Source organism: Streptopelia decaocto, assembly GCF_964273445.1.
Source record: "Streptopelia decaocto genome assembly, chromosome: 15".
Lineage (NCBI taxonomy): Eukaryota > Metazoa > Chordata > Aves > Columbiformes > Columbidae > Streptopelia > Streptopelia decaocto.
This window is the reverse complement of record NC_138670.1, coordinates 8,019,497-8,034,134: the sequence shown is the minus strand read 5'-3', so window position 1 is coordinate 8,034,134 and position 14,638 is coordinate 8,019,497. Positions and strand designations below refer to the sequence as shown.

Below are 14,638 nucleotides of genomic sequence, written 5' to 3'. Positions count from 1 at the left end.
TTATAGAAAGTTGGTGGAATGTAAGGCCTGCTTGGCTAGTATGTTTATATTTTTATATGAAATAGTTGACACTAACAGAAGTGTTTAAATATAAGCTTATTTGTTAATTTCCAGACAATACAGTAGTGAATAAAAATAAATTTGAAAGGAACAAGAATCATATATACACATTTAAATTCTATTTGTTTAATTACCATATACTTTCAGTATAAAGAGAAGTTATTATAATTAGATGCTTTGTCATTCGTATAAGCGAGACCATAGAAAACACCCCAAAATTTGTAAGGATTCATAACATTTTTACTAAATAATGACCTGGGTCCAAATTTTAGAAAATTATGTATGTTTTACTGAGCCTTTTTACATGGCTTAGGCTGTGGTATTCTTCATAAATGTGTAGGCATTTCAAACAGAAATACTGCTTTATTGGTATAGCCAGGAATGCGCTCTGAGCTGCTGCGCTCACAGCGCTGGCAATGCAGCAGCCAGCGTGTTTGTTAATGTGGGTCACACTCACGGGTTGCCTGCTCGTCCTCTGCTTGCTTCTGCTTTGTGTGCAGTCTGATACAGCCCTTCTCTGTTGCCGTTATCTTTGGAGTTGTACTCGGAAAGGTGTTTTCACAACTTCTCCATCCCTTTTGTTCTTCAATGTCAGTTCTTTGTGGAGATGCAACAGTGTAGCTCAGTGGAGCGGCAAAAGGTTGTGGCAACTGGATTACTTGCACGAGTTAGACATAGAATGTGGGATTCTGCTGCTTGAGAGATGATTTCCGAAGGATTTCCTGCGCCCTCAAGTGAATGGGTTAACACAAGATGAACTCCTTGTCTCAGACAACTTATTGATTATAGCACATAGAAGAAGACTCAAACTTGGTTGTTCCACAGGCTGATAAAGAAGATGAATTCTTCTTTTCTTTGTTCAGGTATCCGAGAATCAGCAGATTCTAAGTCAGTTGGGAAAGATGATGACTTGTAGATACACGATTATGCTGGTGATACAAAAACAGTCTTGTGTGTTCATCAGATTAAAAGATATGTGCCACCGTCACCTCTCTTAATTTTATAAAAATAAATGTAAAACAAATGCACTACCCCCATATTCAGTTGAATTCACATTCTAGCTTTCTGAATTGAATTAACTTAATATTCCTTATAACTAATGATATTGATTCTCTTCTAGTTCTGCCTATGATAACGTCAACAAAGTTCGAGTTGCTATAAAGAAAATCAGTCCTTTTGAGCATCAGACGTACTGCCAGAGAACTCTGAGAGAGATTAAGATCCTACTGCGCTTCAGACATGAGAATATTATTGGAATAAATGACATTATCCGAGCTCCAACTATTGAACAAATGAAAGATGTGTATCCTTTCAAAATTCTGAAGTTATTCTGCAATGTTAGTGATGGTTACCGCCTTCTGTGTTTTGATTGTTTCTCCCTTTTCATCTTCTTCCTTACTAGATTTTAATACAATTTGGCTTCTGTTATTGAAAATTGGAAGGGAAGTTCATGGTGTTTGATGGCTTTATAGATGTATAGCTAGATTTGATATGTAGGTGAACACTAGTTTTGTTTGTTATTTTTCAGGGGAAAAAAAAAAAAAAGTTAATTCCTATGTTCCAAGCCAAAGAACTCAACATTGTAGAGATGATTTTGTTTAGCCATTAATCCTAAAAATATATTTGCTCTTGATAGAGCTATTGTTAGAACTATCTGATTGCTCTGAGGATAAAATAAAATGGCCAGACTCTGCTGTAATTGTCTAAAATTTTCTTAAAAAATAGAATGGATACATCTTGTGGGGGGGAGGTGAAACACAACCCCTGGTTGTGCAGAGCTGCCTGCATGTGTGAAAAGTCCCAACTGCACATGGGCAGGTAAACATGCTGGATTAATATATACAAATCTGGCCTTTTTGTTATACTAATTGATCTTCCATGAGAAACCTGGCTTTGTGTAGGTGACTTCACATGGATGTTTCATGTATGAAGACTTAGCTGAGAGACTCTACTTGAGATACAAAGCCTAGTTTAGAGTCAACCAGCTTAATTTCCCGGAGTCCATGTTCATTGGTTCCTATGGGTTTCGTGGATCTATGCCCAACAAAAGGCATAAGGCAGGTAGAAATGGAATTGAATCTGGCTAAAATGTTTTCACTTTGTAAATGATCAGTATATTATTTGAGTTCAGTTGGTCTTACGTGGGATTCTGAGCCTGCATTTCTGCAGCCGTTTTGACTAATGTAAGTGGATGCTGCCCATGGAACGATGTCCTGGTTGGGTGATCCAGTCTGAGTGCCCAGAGGAGAGGATGGGAACGCCCAACTAGAATGGCAATAGTAGGGTGTTCTCACAAAATCTTATTTTGGTGAAAAGTGATCATGGAACTACACCCCAAGGGTTTTGCAGCCAAATTGAATTAAGAGAGAAGAAGATTTTACTTATTCCTGCCAAAGCAGAAAAAAACCCACCACCTTTTCTTTATATTCATTCCAATCTTAGGGAAAAAAATCTGACTGAAAATATTAGGTTTAATTTTGGTAAGCAAAGCACTGTTGTGTTCAATGTAGCATAATAAATATATAGTAAAGGAGAACAACAGCCAAATTTTTGAAGTGGAACGGTGACATAGAAGCCTGACCAGATATGATCAGATCTTCTACCTTCATGCTTTTATGCAACTGAAAGCAAGTATCTCAGAAGTTTATTACTCATTAAAGTAAAAAGCAGTCTTTTATTTCCTGGCAAGTGGGATAGGAATCTGATCATATTAAGATTCCAATAAAAATCAGGCTCTAGTGTAAAGAAATAGAGGTTTATGATGATTAATTGGAGAAGAGCATGTGCTGATGCCTCTTAATTTTATAAAGGGCTGCATCATGTAACAAGATTGATTTGAATCAGAACTCATAAAGGAAGAAACAGCTACATAGATTCATAATTGTTGTGAAACAGACATATTGTTACAGAAGTTTCATCTGGTACTGTATGTTGATATCTAATATGACACCACATTTGTTTTGCTGCCTTACATCTGATGCCTGACAGATACATTGTGCAAGATCTTATGGAGACAGATCTTTACAAGCTCTTAAAGACTCAACACCTCAGCAACGACCACATTTGTTATTTCCTTTACCAGATTCTGAGAGGGTTAAAATATATCCATTCAGCCAATGTGCTTCATCGTGACCTCAAACCTTCGAATTTGCTGCTTAACACCACTTGTGATCTCAAGGTCAGTTGAAATTTCTTATTTGCTTCCAGGGTCTTCATAATCTGCCTGCTATACACATGGGTGTTACTGGAGATTAATGTGATTTTTATCCTGGAAAGATTGCCAAAACATTATTGGTTTTGATAAAATAATGATTAAGATTTGAGTGACTAAGAACTCACTGTTATGCTATTTTAATGAGTGCATCACTGTTTCCATCTGGAGGCTGACTTTGAAACAGCCTCTTTGAAAGCTGGGTGAAAGTACTTGTCTGAAGCAGGGTTATGTTTACCTAGAAAGGAAACTCAAAACTATAAATTTCAGGTCTTGGTTTCTCTGTGTTTAAAATGTTAATTGTTCAGTGTTGGAAAAGGACTTCATATTAGTGGGCAACTAAAATGGCACGTGAAATTCAGTGCTGATTAAATGTGCAGCAATTACTTGGAGAGTGAGCACATTCCTAATTTACATTTCCAGCGCTGGGCTCTGTACTAAGCTGATACTACACAAGGATGATCTTAGAGCTGTTATGCATCTTGGAAAATGTCAGCTCAATGCTTAGTAGCGTTCAGTAAAGCAAACCACGTGTGAAACAAATCAGAACAGAAATAGAGAATAAAACAGAAAACATGCCATTCTACAGCTTTCTGTTGGTTTGGAGTTTTCAGTTCTGTGTGATCGTAATTATCACACTTCTCCCTATGATATCCTTTTAAAATGAGGAGACCAGGGCTTCAAAGTACTTCCCTCCGTATCAGGAAGAACTGTATAGCCTGGATCTCTGCTGGAAAATACTGCTTGAGGGAAAGAAAGAACACAGTAGAATTTGGTAAAATTGTTAGTGGCATAGGGAGGGTGAATAGAGAACAGTTGTTCAGTGTCTTTACCTGCCAAAAAGGCCGAGGTGGGGGGAAGAAAATGCTCAGAGTGAAAGGACATAGTAGTTAACTTGCAGAATTCTTAAACTGTGGAATTTGGTACCATGGAGCACTGTAGATATTACAGATAATGTGACTTAAAACACCAACCAAATTAATAGAAGAAAAAGCTGTTGAAAGCTGCCTCTGGTTTTACAGTCCCATGGTGGCCAATCCATGGATGATGAGACTGGCAGAGCAGCACTGTTACGTTCCCTTTGACACGTTATGTTATGTATTTGCTGTTGGTCTCTGATAGAGCGAGATTACGGAGGTTACTCTGATCCGACGTGCTACAACTGTGTTTGTTGCACACTGTGTTGCACTTAATTACACTTTATTTTTTATAGCAGCTCTAGCATTCTCATTTAAAAAAAAAATACACTCCTCAAAATGTAAACCAGTTGCTGGCTGTTCAAGTTTGTCACAATTCCAAGAAAAGTCCTTGCTGTTCATACGCTGGTCCATTCTAAAAACTGGCTACATGGTCAGTTTGCTTTACATTCTCACTGCCACTTGTCAGCGTTTCCTAGTCATCTCTGACTCCTGCCATGGGATTTCAGCAGCTGTTATTACATCAAATCCCTTCAAGGCATTAACCCCTTCGTGAAAGAAGTGGAGTAAAATCTACGATGACTGTGTGACAGAAGCAGAACAGAACAGTTTGAGTGTAGCTCTGTGTTATGTGCATTTAAAGGCAATAATACAATAAAAGTCAATGCTTTAACACAAGTAAGACAGTCATGAAAAAGACAGTAAGCTTGCTGTATGGCAAAATAATACTATATGGCCTTAGTGAGTATTGTTCCTGTTTCTCTGTAAGGTTATAAAAGTGGCACGTGGCTGCAATATGCACTGCCTGGTGCAGAATGCGGTAGTCTGTATGACAGAGCATATGCTTTTTCATAACCTAAAGGGAACTCTGGTTTTGTATTAATACCGCATCTAAAGTTTAAACAGCAGAATTGGAGAGAAAACTAGTCCATGTTAGGGCTTGATGAATGCTGAACTTGTACTAACTCGTTTCTTCTAGGGCCGTTCTGCAAGTCTGTGTGTCAGCTATGTATGTGTGCATGCTTACTAATTTGGTTATTGTACATAAACTCAAACCACAGCATACTGTGAAAACGAACCACTTACTTTCTTCCAAAAGTGTGATTTTTATGTTCATCTTCACTGGTAATGCTGTTGGCTTCTTTCTGTAATGGCGTTATGAGAGAGCTGTCCATCTTTTCTGGAGCTCAGAGTCCTACAGGTTATAACAAGAGCTCTTTCTTTCTTTCTTCCCCCTTAAACATGATCTTGACTCCTGGATCACAGACTCCATTTCCAGGAAGGAAATGTAGGAGTCTCTATTGACACAATTTGTCTGTGAACCCTGTAGCTTGTCCGAAGCAGCTGAAGGCATAGTGGACTTAGACTGTGCTATGGACTTAAATGACACCTTAAATGTGATTTACCACATGGTGAATGAAAACTCGTGAAAGTACATAATTTTGACTTAACTACTGTCTCTTGTTATGTATTTTCAGTGAAAGATTAGATTTGAGAATCCATGAAAACTACTACCTTGGGATCTCTGTCCTGTGAGAGTCCTGGGTAATAAAAATCCTGGTCTTCTCTTTTGCAGTCTGGCATCTTGCCTGTGAATGAGATTAATGTACATACCACAGGCTGGAATATACTCTAAAATAGTATCTAACATTTTTAGAAATATTTTCACATGCTTTCATACAACAATTGGGCCCGTTTTGCAGTTTTGTAAATGGAATAAGTTACATAAACTATCATGACTGTGTAATTTTCCTAGGCTAGTGGCATTAATATTTCAGAAAATGAGGTCAAAGTTATTTTAAACAGATTCTCAGCTAGTATATTGCAATGTTTTCAGTGTACCACTCTAGCTGAGAATCTATTTCTTTGATTTGTCTAAAACATTAATACACTGTATCAATAAGTTGTGATTTTCTATCTACATAGTGAATACTTCCAAGTATTAAACATGCAAGAATTGTTAGATATTAATACCTTGATAGGCTTGAAAGGAAGGTGATGAGAGAGGCATTTTTTTGAGGAAAAACTGCAAGTTGTTTGTTTAAGGATTTTACCAATTACTTTAGAGATGCAGCTGTTTCAACTAGCATCTTATCATTAACAACTACACTTAATGGAAGCCTCTCCTTTTCCTTTTATACACATATATACATGCACAGACCACTTAATGATACAACTTCAAATATTTCAGTGTATTAGTTGCACTGTTGGGTGGCAAGTAATTTGCTTAGTAAATGGTAGTATGTATGGGATCCTCATAAGTGTTCCCACCTGCTTGGTAGCTTCATCCATTTTTAAGATATATCTGCTTAAAAAAATAAAAGCATACCTGATGCTGATTACAAGAACATTGTTTTTGAGAAGAGGAAGCTAAATGTATAAATAAGATGCTGGCATTTTATTTATTTACTTATATAGTGGGGAAGTAATTCCTTCTCTCTTACTAGCATCTCTTCTGTCTCTCCGAGGCATGAAGCACTGACTGACATACCTGGGTCTTTCATTATGCAGATTTTTATTCTCTGTTATGTCAAAATGCCAAGAACATGTTGCCTGTCATTATGTTGCTTTCACAGATTCTTTGTCTGTTTCAGTTCTGATTGAGAAGCCTACCTTCTTCTCATGCTTTGACTTCTATCAATTATTTTTTGAACAGGCATAGTGGACTTGGATTTATTTGTTTTCCCTGAACAGGGTGGCTGTTTTGTTAACGTGCTCTGTTGCCACAGGACAAGCAGTGTCTGCCCGCAGCAGGGTACGGTCAGTCTCTGTGCTTTGTCCCTGGCACCCAGGACCTGAGGCAGAACTGTGACCTCTCCAGCTCCTCCTTTGTCCTGCTGGTGCTCCTGGGCAGCGCTGCAGCTGCTGAGAGAGCTGCCAACGGCCAGAAGCCTCTTTCTTGCAGCTTCAGCCTTGATGTCTTTCTCACTAATGGTGTTTCTTCTTTTCTGCTTAACCTGTTTCTGCTCTAGTCAGCAGGGGCTTTTTGTCATTTTAATGAGCTCTCTCGGTCATTAATCTTCCTTTCCATTCCATGTGCATTTTTCTACTTGAATTGAAAGATTCACAGGCACCTTCTTTAATTTGGTTCTTTCTCCTCACTGTGGACCGGAGAGTGAGTGTCTGTATTTTTTCTTAGTAATAACAAATCGTAGCACTTTGCTTATGTGTAATAGTATAATTCTGCACAAGTCCCTTGCCTATAGCCTTATCTAGCTTTTTTCTGAGGTGAGGAGGAAGGGGTTGCAACAGTTTTGTCTGCCTGCGTAATTATTTTCTGAAGTGCATGAAGCTTTCCTCTACAGTTTCTTTGCCTCTGTCTTCACAGGAGTCTCTTCTGATTATTTGCACTGATTCTCTTTATGTAAGCTGCTAATTGCACACAAGGCAGCTGTTCTGTTTCTATAGCCAGGGAGAACCTTGACGTGCTTAAAAGGGTTCTTTTTGGTTTTGTTTTCTAAGGATTTAGGTTGTGGGTTTTTGTTGTTGTTTGTGTTTTGGTGTGTTGTGTTTGGTGTTTTTTTGATTTTTGTTAATATGTAGCTAAAATCAGAGGAGTCATCTCATGCAGCTTGGCTTATGAATTTCATAACGGCCTTTTCTTCAGTCCCTCTGTTTAACAGTCAGCTGCTGAATCTTGTCTTTCAGATGCAGCTTTTAGTGGGCTGAATCACTCTGAACTGATCTATCAATTGTTTCACAGGCATGTCCTTCCAGGAAAATAAAGGAGTAGGTTGGCAAGGCACTGTGAGGCTTCTGCATCTTTGGCAGCATTATCCATTAGCGTTTTGATTGACTACAATATATTATTACTTCACATTTTTAATATAATCAGTGTACACAACTATCAAAGAGTAAAATATTATAAGATGTATGCATCAGCGGAACCTCCTGTTTGCTACTCCTACATTTGATGCCTTGTTTTTCTGAGAGTACATATTCTTTCATGCAAATACACTTTGAGTGGAAGTTGATCATTATCATAAACTGGTATTTGCTTAGTGGTAGCAAAAGCATATGAATGTGTCTCCTGCCATGTACCTTCTGGAAGGTAAGAAAGGAACAGCTGCTGTTCTCTAGAACACTCTCTTTCTTCACATTTTGAGTATTAGTTTCTCTCTGGAGAGAGGGCACTAAATAGCTCTGAAAGCCCTGTAGCCTCCTTCCCAGAATAAGGAACTCACTAGTCTAGATCAGAGTTTATTTTTCTTTCCATGGTTAGATAAAACTATTTTCCTGATACAAGGCTGAAAAATATTTTCTTGCATGGCATTTGGGTTTCTTGTTGTTGTCGGTTTGTTTGTTTTCGGTTTTGTTTTTTTTGAACTCATGCTTTATTCAGCACCTATAATCTCTCCACTCTACCATTATCTCATGATTGGATGGGATCTCCTGCAGAGATGCATTTATGATGGTAGCTTTTGTAAAAAAGGGTATTGAACTTCGCTACAAATGTGTTAGTAATTTTGTTTTCTGGAAATCTTAATCTCTTTTCGTTTTCTGGTGAATTCCCAATAACAGGTTGGAGCAATATATTTTGCCACTTATCTGGCAGAGAAGGTGTTAAGTGCAACATCAGTTGTGCACCAGGAACAACTTTTTCTCCCAAACGGCTTATTTTTCCTGGCCCCTGCATGGTCTAATCCAATACTCTTTGTGTTTATGTCCAAAACATGTTTCTTAAGGTTTGCACAATAATTTCTTTCTATAAATAGAAGTTACCATCCCCACATTTGTAGGTGTTACATCATGTGTTGAGGAGCAGTGAATTAGTAATGTTGTAGTATTGGAAACTGTATGTCTAATGTCTAACATGCCTTTTTCTTTAATGTCTTTAAAACCAGATTTGTGACTTTGGACTGGCTCGTGTTGCAGATCCAGATCATGATCACACAGGATTCTTGACAGAATACGTGGCCACGCGTTGGTACAGGGCTCCTGAAATCATGCTGAATTCTAAGGTGAGAACCACAGCGCTGCTCTGGTGCTTCTGTTGCTGGTTATTCACCTGTGAGTAGCAGGTTTGCTTCCACCTCCCCGTGGTTTTAGGCTCACTCATGCAGAGCCTTGAGAAAATGCAGCAAAGGATTTGCAGTGTAGCTACTGGCTCGCAACAACTTTGAGATTCCAGATCCAATTATTGGCTGCTACAGCTGAGTAATCGTGTGTGAGTTCCCATGTGTCAAGTTGTTTGCCAGTCACGAGACGTCTTTACATCGCATGCTCCTCCACAGAACAGGACAGAAGTACTGACAGTGAGAGCATTTTGCTATCGTCTTCATCAAGGCTTGCAAATGTTGCCTTAATATTATCTTGACATCTTGATTTAGGTTTAGAATGTGTAATGAGAATGAATCTAATTCTGAAGGCATGTGATCATTATGTGCCAATCTTAATTGCATTCCCATAGTGTTAATGAAATAATCTCTTTGTGTTTTTGTTCTGGTTTTGTTTGATTTGGGTTTTTTTACACTTGGAATTATTCTTACGTTCTTCTGTGGCTGTTTTAAGGTGTATCTGGTCCCTGTATGGTGTGAGCAATGGATATCTTTCATAGCCTTTGCATTAGTTTCTACAGCCTTACACTTACTTGCAAAATACCTATGTGACATCTGTGTCTGTTTTTAAATTCCTCAAAGACTCTTTCTGTAGGATTATGGCTTCACTGGTGGTTGTGTTTTATTTGTTGTGGCAACAGTGTCAAATGTGCTTCTAGAAAATAGTCATCTGACCAATTGAGGTTGTTTTTCCTGCTTCTTGTGTTTTAAACTCATGTTGAGGCCATAAACACAGTGCAACTTAACCTTACTTTTGGATATCCATTTACATTTATCAGCAGCTTTTACAAGAAAATATTTGTGTGTGTTTCTTAAGAGGTGGCCAACTTAGAATTTTCCTGGCCTGTAGTGTGAATTTTTTAGAATGACAGTGCCTTGAAAACAAACAGTCAAGTGATGGGGTCCTGAGAAGCCGGTGCTGAGGTGCTGTGGATTCAGCATTACTGTAGGAGCAGTTGATGGTAGCTCCCTGCTGGTAACGCTTTTCTTGTGGCTAACACAGGTTTTCTGGACGCATGAAAATATGGCCATTGCTTCCATTCTTCATATATCACATGCACTATTGTTGGCCTTCTCGTATCATCTTTACTACTTACTTACTGTTGTGTTTTACATACCAGCTAAAAAACAAGCTGGTTTGCCCTTTGACCCCTTGGATGCTGAAGGCTGCTTGCTGGTGTGGTATTTAGATCCTGTTAGGAAGAAGGATGGCATTTTCGCATGTGTTTAGCATGCCGTTAGGAGCTACAGAATTAAGAAGAATAGCTTGTTTCCAAAATTTGTTAGTGTAAATTTAGGGAGTCTCAAAACTTTGCAGTTGGTAATATATTGAGCTAGACTTAGAGAATCCTCTCAGAAAGTGTCACTTGCATACTTCAGCTCGTTACCCCTTCAAAGCAGCGGTTTTGATATACCGTTCTTAATTATTTCATTCTGTACAGAAAAATCAAACAGCATGAAGAAGCGTGACTCATCTAAAAAAAAAGATGTGCGTGAACTTTCAAAATTTACTGAAGTAACATGTTGCTGCAGTGATGCAAAAATTCATTTGGCAAGAATGTGGTTTTGTTTTCCTTGCAGGGTTACACCAAGTCTATTGACATCTGGTCAGTAGGCTGTATTCTGGCAGAGATGCTCTCCAACAGACCCATCTTTCCAGGAAAACACTACCTTGACCAACTTAACCACATCCTCGGTGAGCTTTGTAGACAAGTGGCGTTTCCATGTCCATCTTTCTCTTCTTGGTCAACGAACAATGTAGGGATCTGCAGGAGTAACATCTGTTCACTGTCAGTATTGCTGCAGTGGTTTCTACAACAAATTGTTAATTTGGGGGCTAACTAGAGGATATTTACCAATTTATTTTTTTAAAAAAGCTTAAATGTACTATTAGGTCCAGGCCAATTTAAAAAAAAATATCTGTAGATAGACCACTTAATTTTATCTTTTAACCAGATTACTGATCGTTAGAAAACTCAAATGCACCTGTTTCTTTACAAGAAAAAAAACAACTTAAACCTTTTTAGTAAAGGTTTCTAAAAAAATTCCAAGATATTCTATACTCTTAAAGCATTTGTCCAAAATCTTCCCAGCAGCTCTAAGTTAGAGTTTTAGCAAATGTGATATAACTGTTTTAATGTGCTTTTCATAGAATGCAGTACTGTTTGTAATTTTTTTTAGGTATACTTGGATCCCCTTCCCAAGAAGATTTGAATTGTATAATAAATTTAAAGGCCAGAAACTACTTGCTTTCTCTACCACACAAAAATAAGGTACCATGGAACAGGCTGTTTCCAAACGCTGACCCCAAAGGTATTTTATACTTTATCACATTGTATCACATCTTCAGAAAGGGAAATGATCTGTATTGGAAATAGAACGTGCAGGTCTGCTAAAACGGCTGTATAAATCTAATATAAAATCAGAAACCAGCGTGAAACCCTCATACTAGCTTATCTTTTTAAAGCTATTTTTAGTTACTCTTAAGATTACCTGTTGTGGTGTTTGATCTTTAATTTACACGTAAAACGTAAATCCTAACTCTTGTTACTGTCTTTGAAAGCACGATCCACTACTCAGGTACTGGACACAGGCATTGGATTTTGACACAGGCATCAAACAGATCTCAAACTTCATTTCTAAAATGGGATATGAGAAAGCTGCTTATTGCCAAACTCAGTATAGTCTGTGCAGATCAAACAGGATAATTTCAATCCAAGTGTGGGGCCTTAGGCAGTATGACAGGTTAACATTTAATGGGTTAAAAAATTCAGTTATGATAAGTGGAGCAAAAGTTATACAAACATGGAATATAATAATTGCTGCCTTTCTTAACAAGGCTTTAGTAAAGGGTAAATATGACTTTGTTTTGCCTTTTACATTCTGCTTCATGCAGTTCAGGGGTGGGTGTGTTCACAGCCCAGTGCTCTTTTCCCTGCTCTGACACAACCATAAGTCACTTATTTTTTTAAACTGATATGATAATTTACTTTTAGTGAAAATGATCAGGTACTGAACTGCCATGTAAAAGCTGATTTCTGCAGATGGAACTGTGTAGTGCTGATTATCCTTACCATTGGGAGAAACAGCAGTGATTTATTCTGCTTTTATAATAGTGCTTATCAATGTGAGAATTTTTACCGTGGGCTTCTGATGGCTGCAGCTGTAGCCGCGCTGCTGTGCTGAGCTGCCAAGGGAACGTGCAGTTTGCACAGTTTCTGCAACGCCTTCTCATCTCGAGTAGCTTTGACAGCAGTTTTTCAAAAAGCTGTTTGTCAATCATTCCAGTGAAAGCATTGTCCGGGACACGCTTTAGCATGGAGTGAGCATGTGAGTTTCCAGTGTTGGAAAACCGCATCAAAATATTTGATGTTAATTGCTGTGCAAGTTTGCAGCTTTTCAAGCTGCCATTGGATGCAGTGGTAGGGCCTGTCTCTTCTGCAGTGCTGGCTACGCATCTCCTCCTGATGCAAAGCTACAGCTACTTTGTTGCCATAAGAAGCCTGTAGTTAAGTTCTGTGTCATAAATTACGTGGTGAGGAAAAGAAATGGAATGGAATTCAGGATATACTGCAGGTATCTTTGGGCTTCTTGCTATAATCGTTCTGGGTTTTTTTCTTGGAAAAGGAAAATGGGTACAATTGAAGTAGTTGAACAATTGCGGTAACTCTGACCTGTAACATTTGTACAGAATTTCATCAGACCTCACTCTCTGTCTTACTGGATCTTCAGGTTCTCTATGGATACTTTATGACTTGTCTTCAACAGATTTTGCCTGAATCTCACGAATATGAATATATTTGTATCTTAGCTGGAGAGTATCTTCTGGGCAGCCAGTTTTGGTGGAACAGTTCATTGTGATGATCTGGAACTCCTAATGACTTCGGGATGATATTTTTGTCAGTAAACAGCCAAGTTTTCTTTTCAGAATAAGAACATATTTGTGATTACTTACTCATCTCGGAAAAGCTCTATCTTGGTTTGGATTTTTGTGCCAAAAATCCAAACCATCTATTTGAGTGAAGAAAAATCCTGATCTCTTCCATTTCTACTGTAGCTAAAACCAGATTCTACTGTGGGGTTTTATGCATTTCCTCACTTGACATCCATTCTGACACTAGAAGGGCCTTTGCAAGGGTTTTACCTCCGTTACAGCAGATGGTGCCAGAGGCAGCTGTAGCCAAGGAGCTGATGAGATCGGTGGGCGAGGAGACTCTGCCCAAGTTACAGGAGGAATCAGCTGCTTCTGTTGCTGCTACTACAGCTGGGGAATTCCAGCTGTAAATTGAAATTAGTGCAAAACTTAGGGCAGAGTCTATTTTCTGTGTAATATTGGTGTTTACAATGCTTTTGTGCTTTAAGGTGTGTATTAAACTCTTGCTCACTTTTTTTTTTTTTTCCTCTTAGCACTTGATTTGTTGGATAAAATGTTGACCTTTAATCCTCACAAGCGGATTGAAGTGGAGCAAGCTTTAGCCCATCCATATCTGGAGCAGTATTATGATCCAAGTGATGAGGTAAAGACATTGTTAAAATGTCAATGTTGATCAAATGATGTAATGGGTTATTTTCTTCATTAGTTTAAGGACAGTGTTTCTGCTGCTCTAATGGAGTTGAAGAAATAATTGCACAAATTTACCAAAATTTTGTATTTCTTGGTCTACAACCTTTTGGAGACGCAACGCAATAAATAGATGCTAAGGTGTACTCTGCTGAGAATGGAACCTCTCGGCTCACTATGTTCTTGTTTCATAATGTCTGAGATAAAGGTGGAGAATAACTGAGTTTGCCATCAGATTACGCAGTTACAACCCCTCAGTCTGGACTTGCTGTAGTTTAGTATCAAATTCTGAGATGTCAGGTTACTTTTGGAGCAGAAGTAGGGGCAAAGGAAATTAGCTAGTTTTTCTTAAGGGATGGGTATGCTTATTCTGAGAAATTCACATGTTTCAGGTATTTTTTTCTTCGGGTAGATATGAAGTTATGAGCCTTTAACAAATATTTTAACTTGTGGTTTAGATTTGAGTATCTACTTACTATGGTTTAACTTAGAATTTGATAAGCTGCTGTATAAAGCACACAAAGGACAAATAAAATGAGTTCTTCCTTGACAACTGCACAGTATTAGATATTTTTGTGAAGTGCATTTTCAGATTTTTTTTCCCCCCATACAAGGACTACATGAAATTCCACAGAACAGTAATATTAACAACAAGTAATGTTTCTTTGTATTATTCAGCCTGTAGCTGAAGCGCCCTTCAAGTTTGATATGGAGTTGGATGACTTGCCGAAGGAAAAGCTGAAAGAACTGATTTTTGAGGAAACTGCTAGATTCCAGCCAGGATATCGATCTTAAATTGTGCATAGGTAAAGTCACAGCAATACGAACCCAT

The 14,638-nt window shown here is 38.2% G+C and overlaps 1 protein-coding gene across 2 annotated transcripts in view; it reads left to right on the top strand.

Annotated features, from left to right (window-relative positions):
- MAPK1 (mitogen-activated protein kinase 1) overlaps positions 1-14,638 on the top strand; it is a 36,477-nt gene that overhangs the window by 16,363 nt on the left and 5,476 nt on the right. The window contains exons 2-8 of one of the 2 annotated variants that reach the window (XM_082066109.1): positions 1,181-1,363; positions 3,049-3,238; positions 9,033-9,149; positions 10,827-10,941; positions 11,427-11,558; positions 13,653-13,762; positions 14,485-14,604. In XM_082066109.1, the coding sequence (XP_081922235.1) occupies positions 1,181-1,363; positions 3,049-3,238; positions 9,033-9,149; positions 10,827-10,941; positions 11,427-11,558; positions 13,653-13,762; positions 14,485-14,601 (964 nt within the window). In that variant the 3' untranslated portion in view covers positions 14,602-14,604. Of the gene's footprint in view, positions 1-1,180; positions 1,364-3,048; positions 3,239-9,032; positions 9,150-10,826; positions 10,942-11,426; positions 11,559-13,652; positions 13,763-14,484; positions 14,613-14,638 lie in introns of both variants that reach the window. The other variant, XM_082066108.1, reaches the window with a different exon arrangement.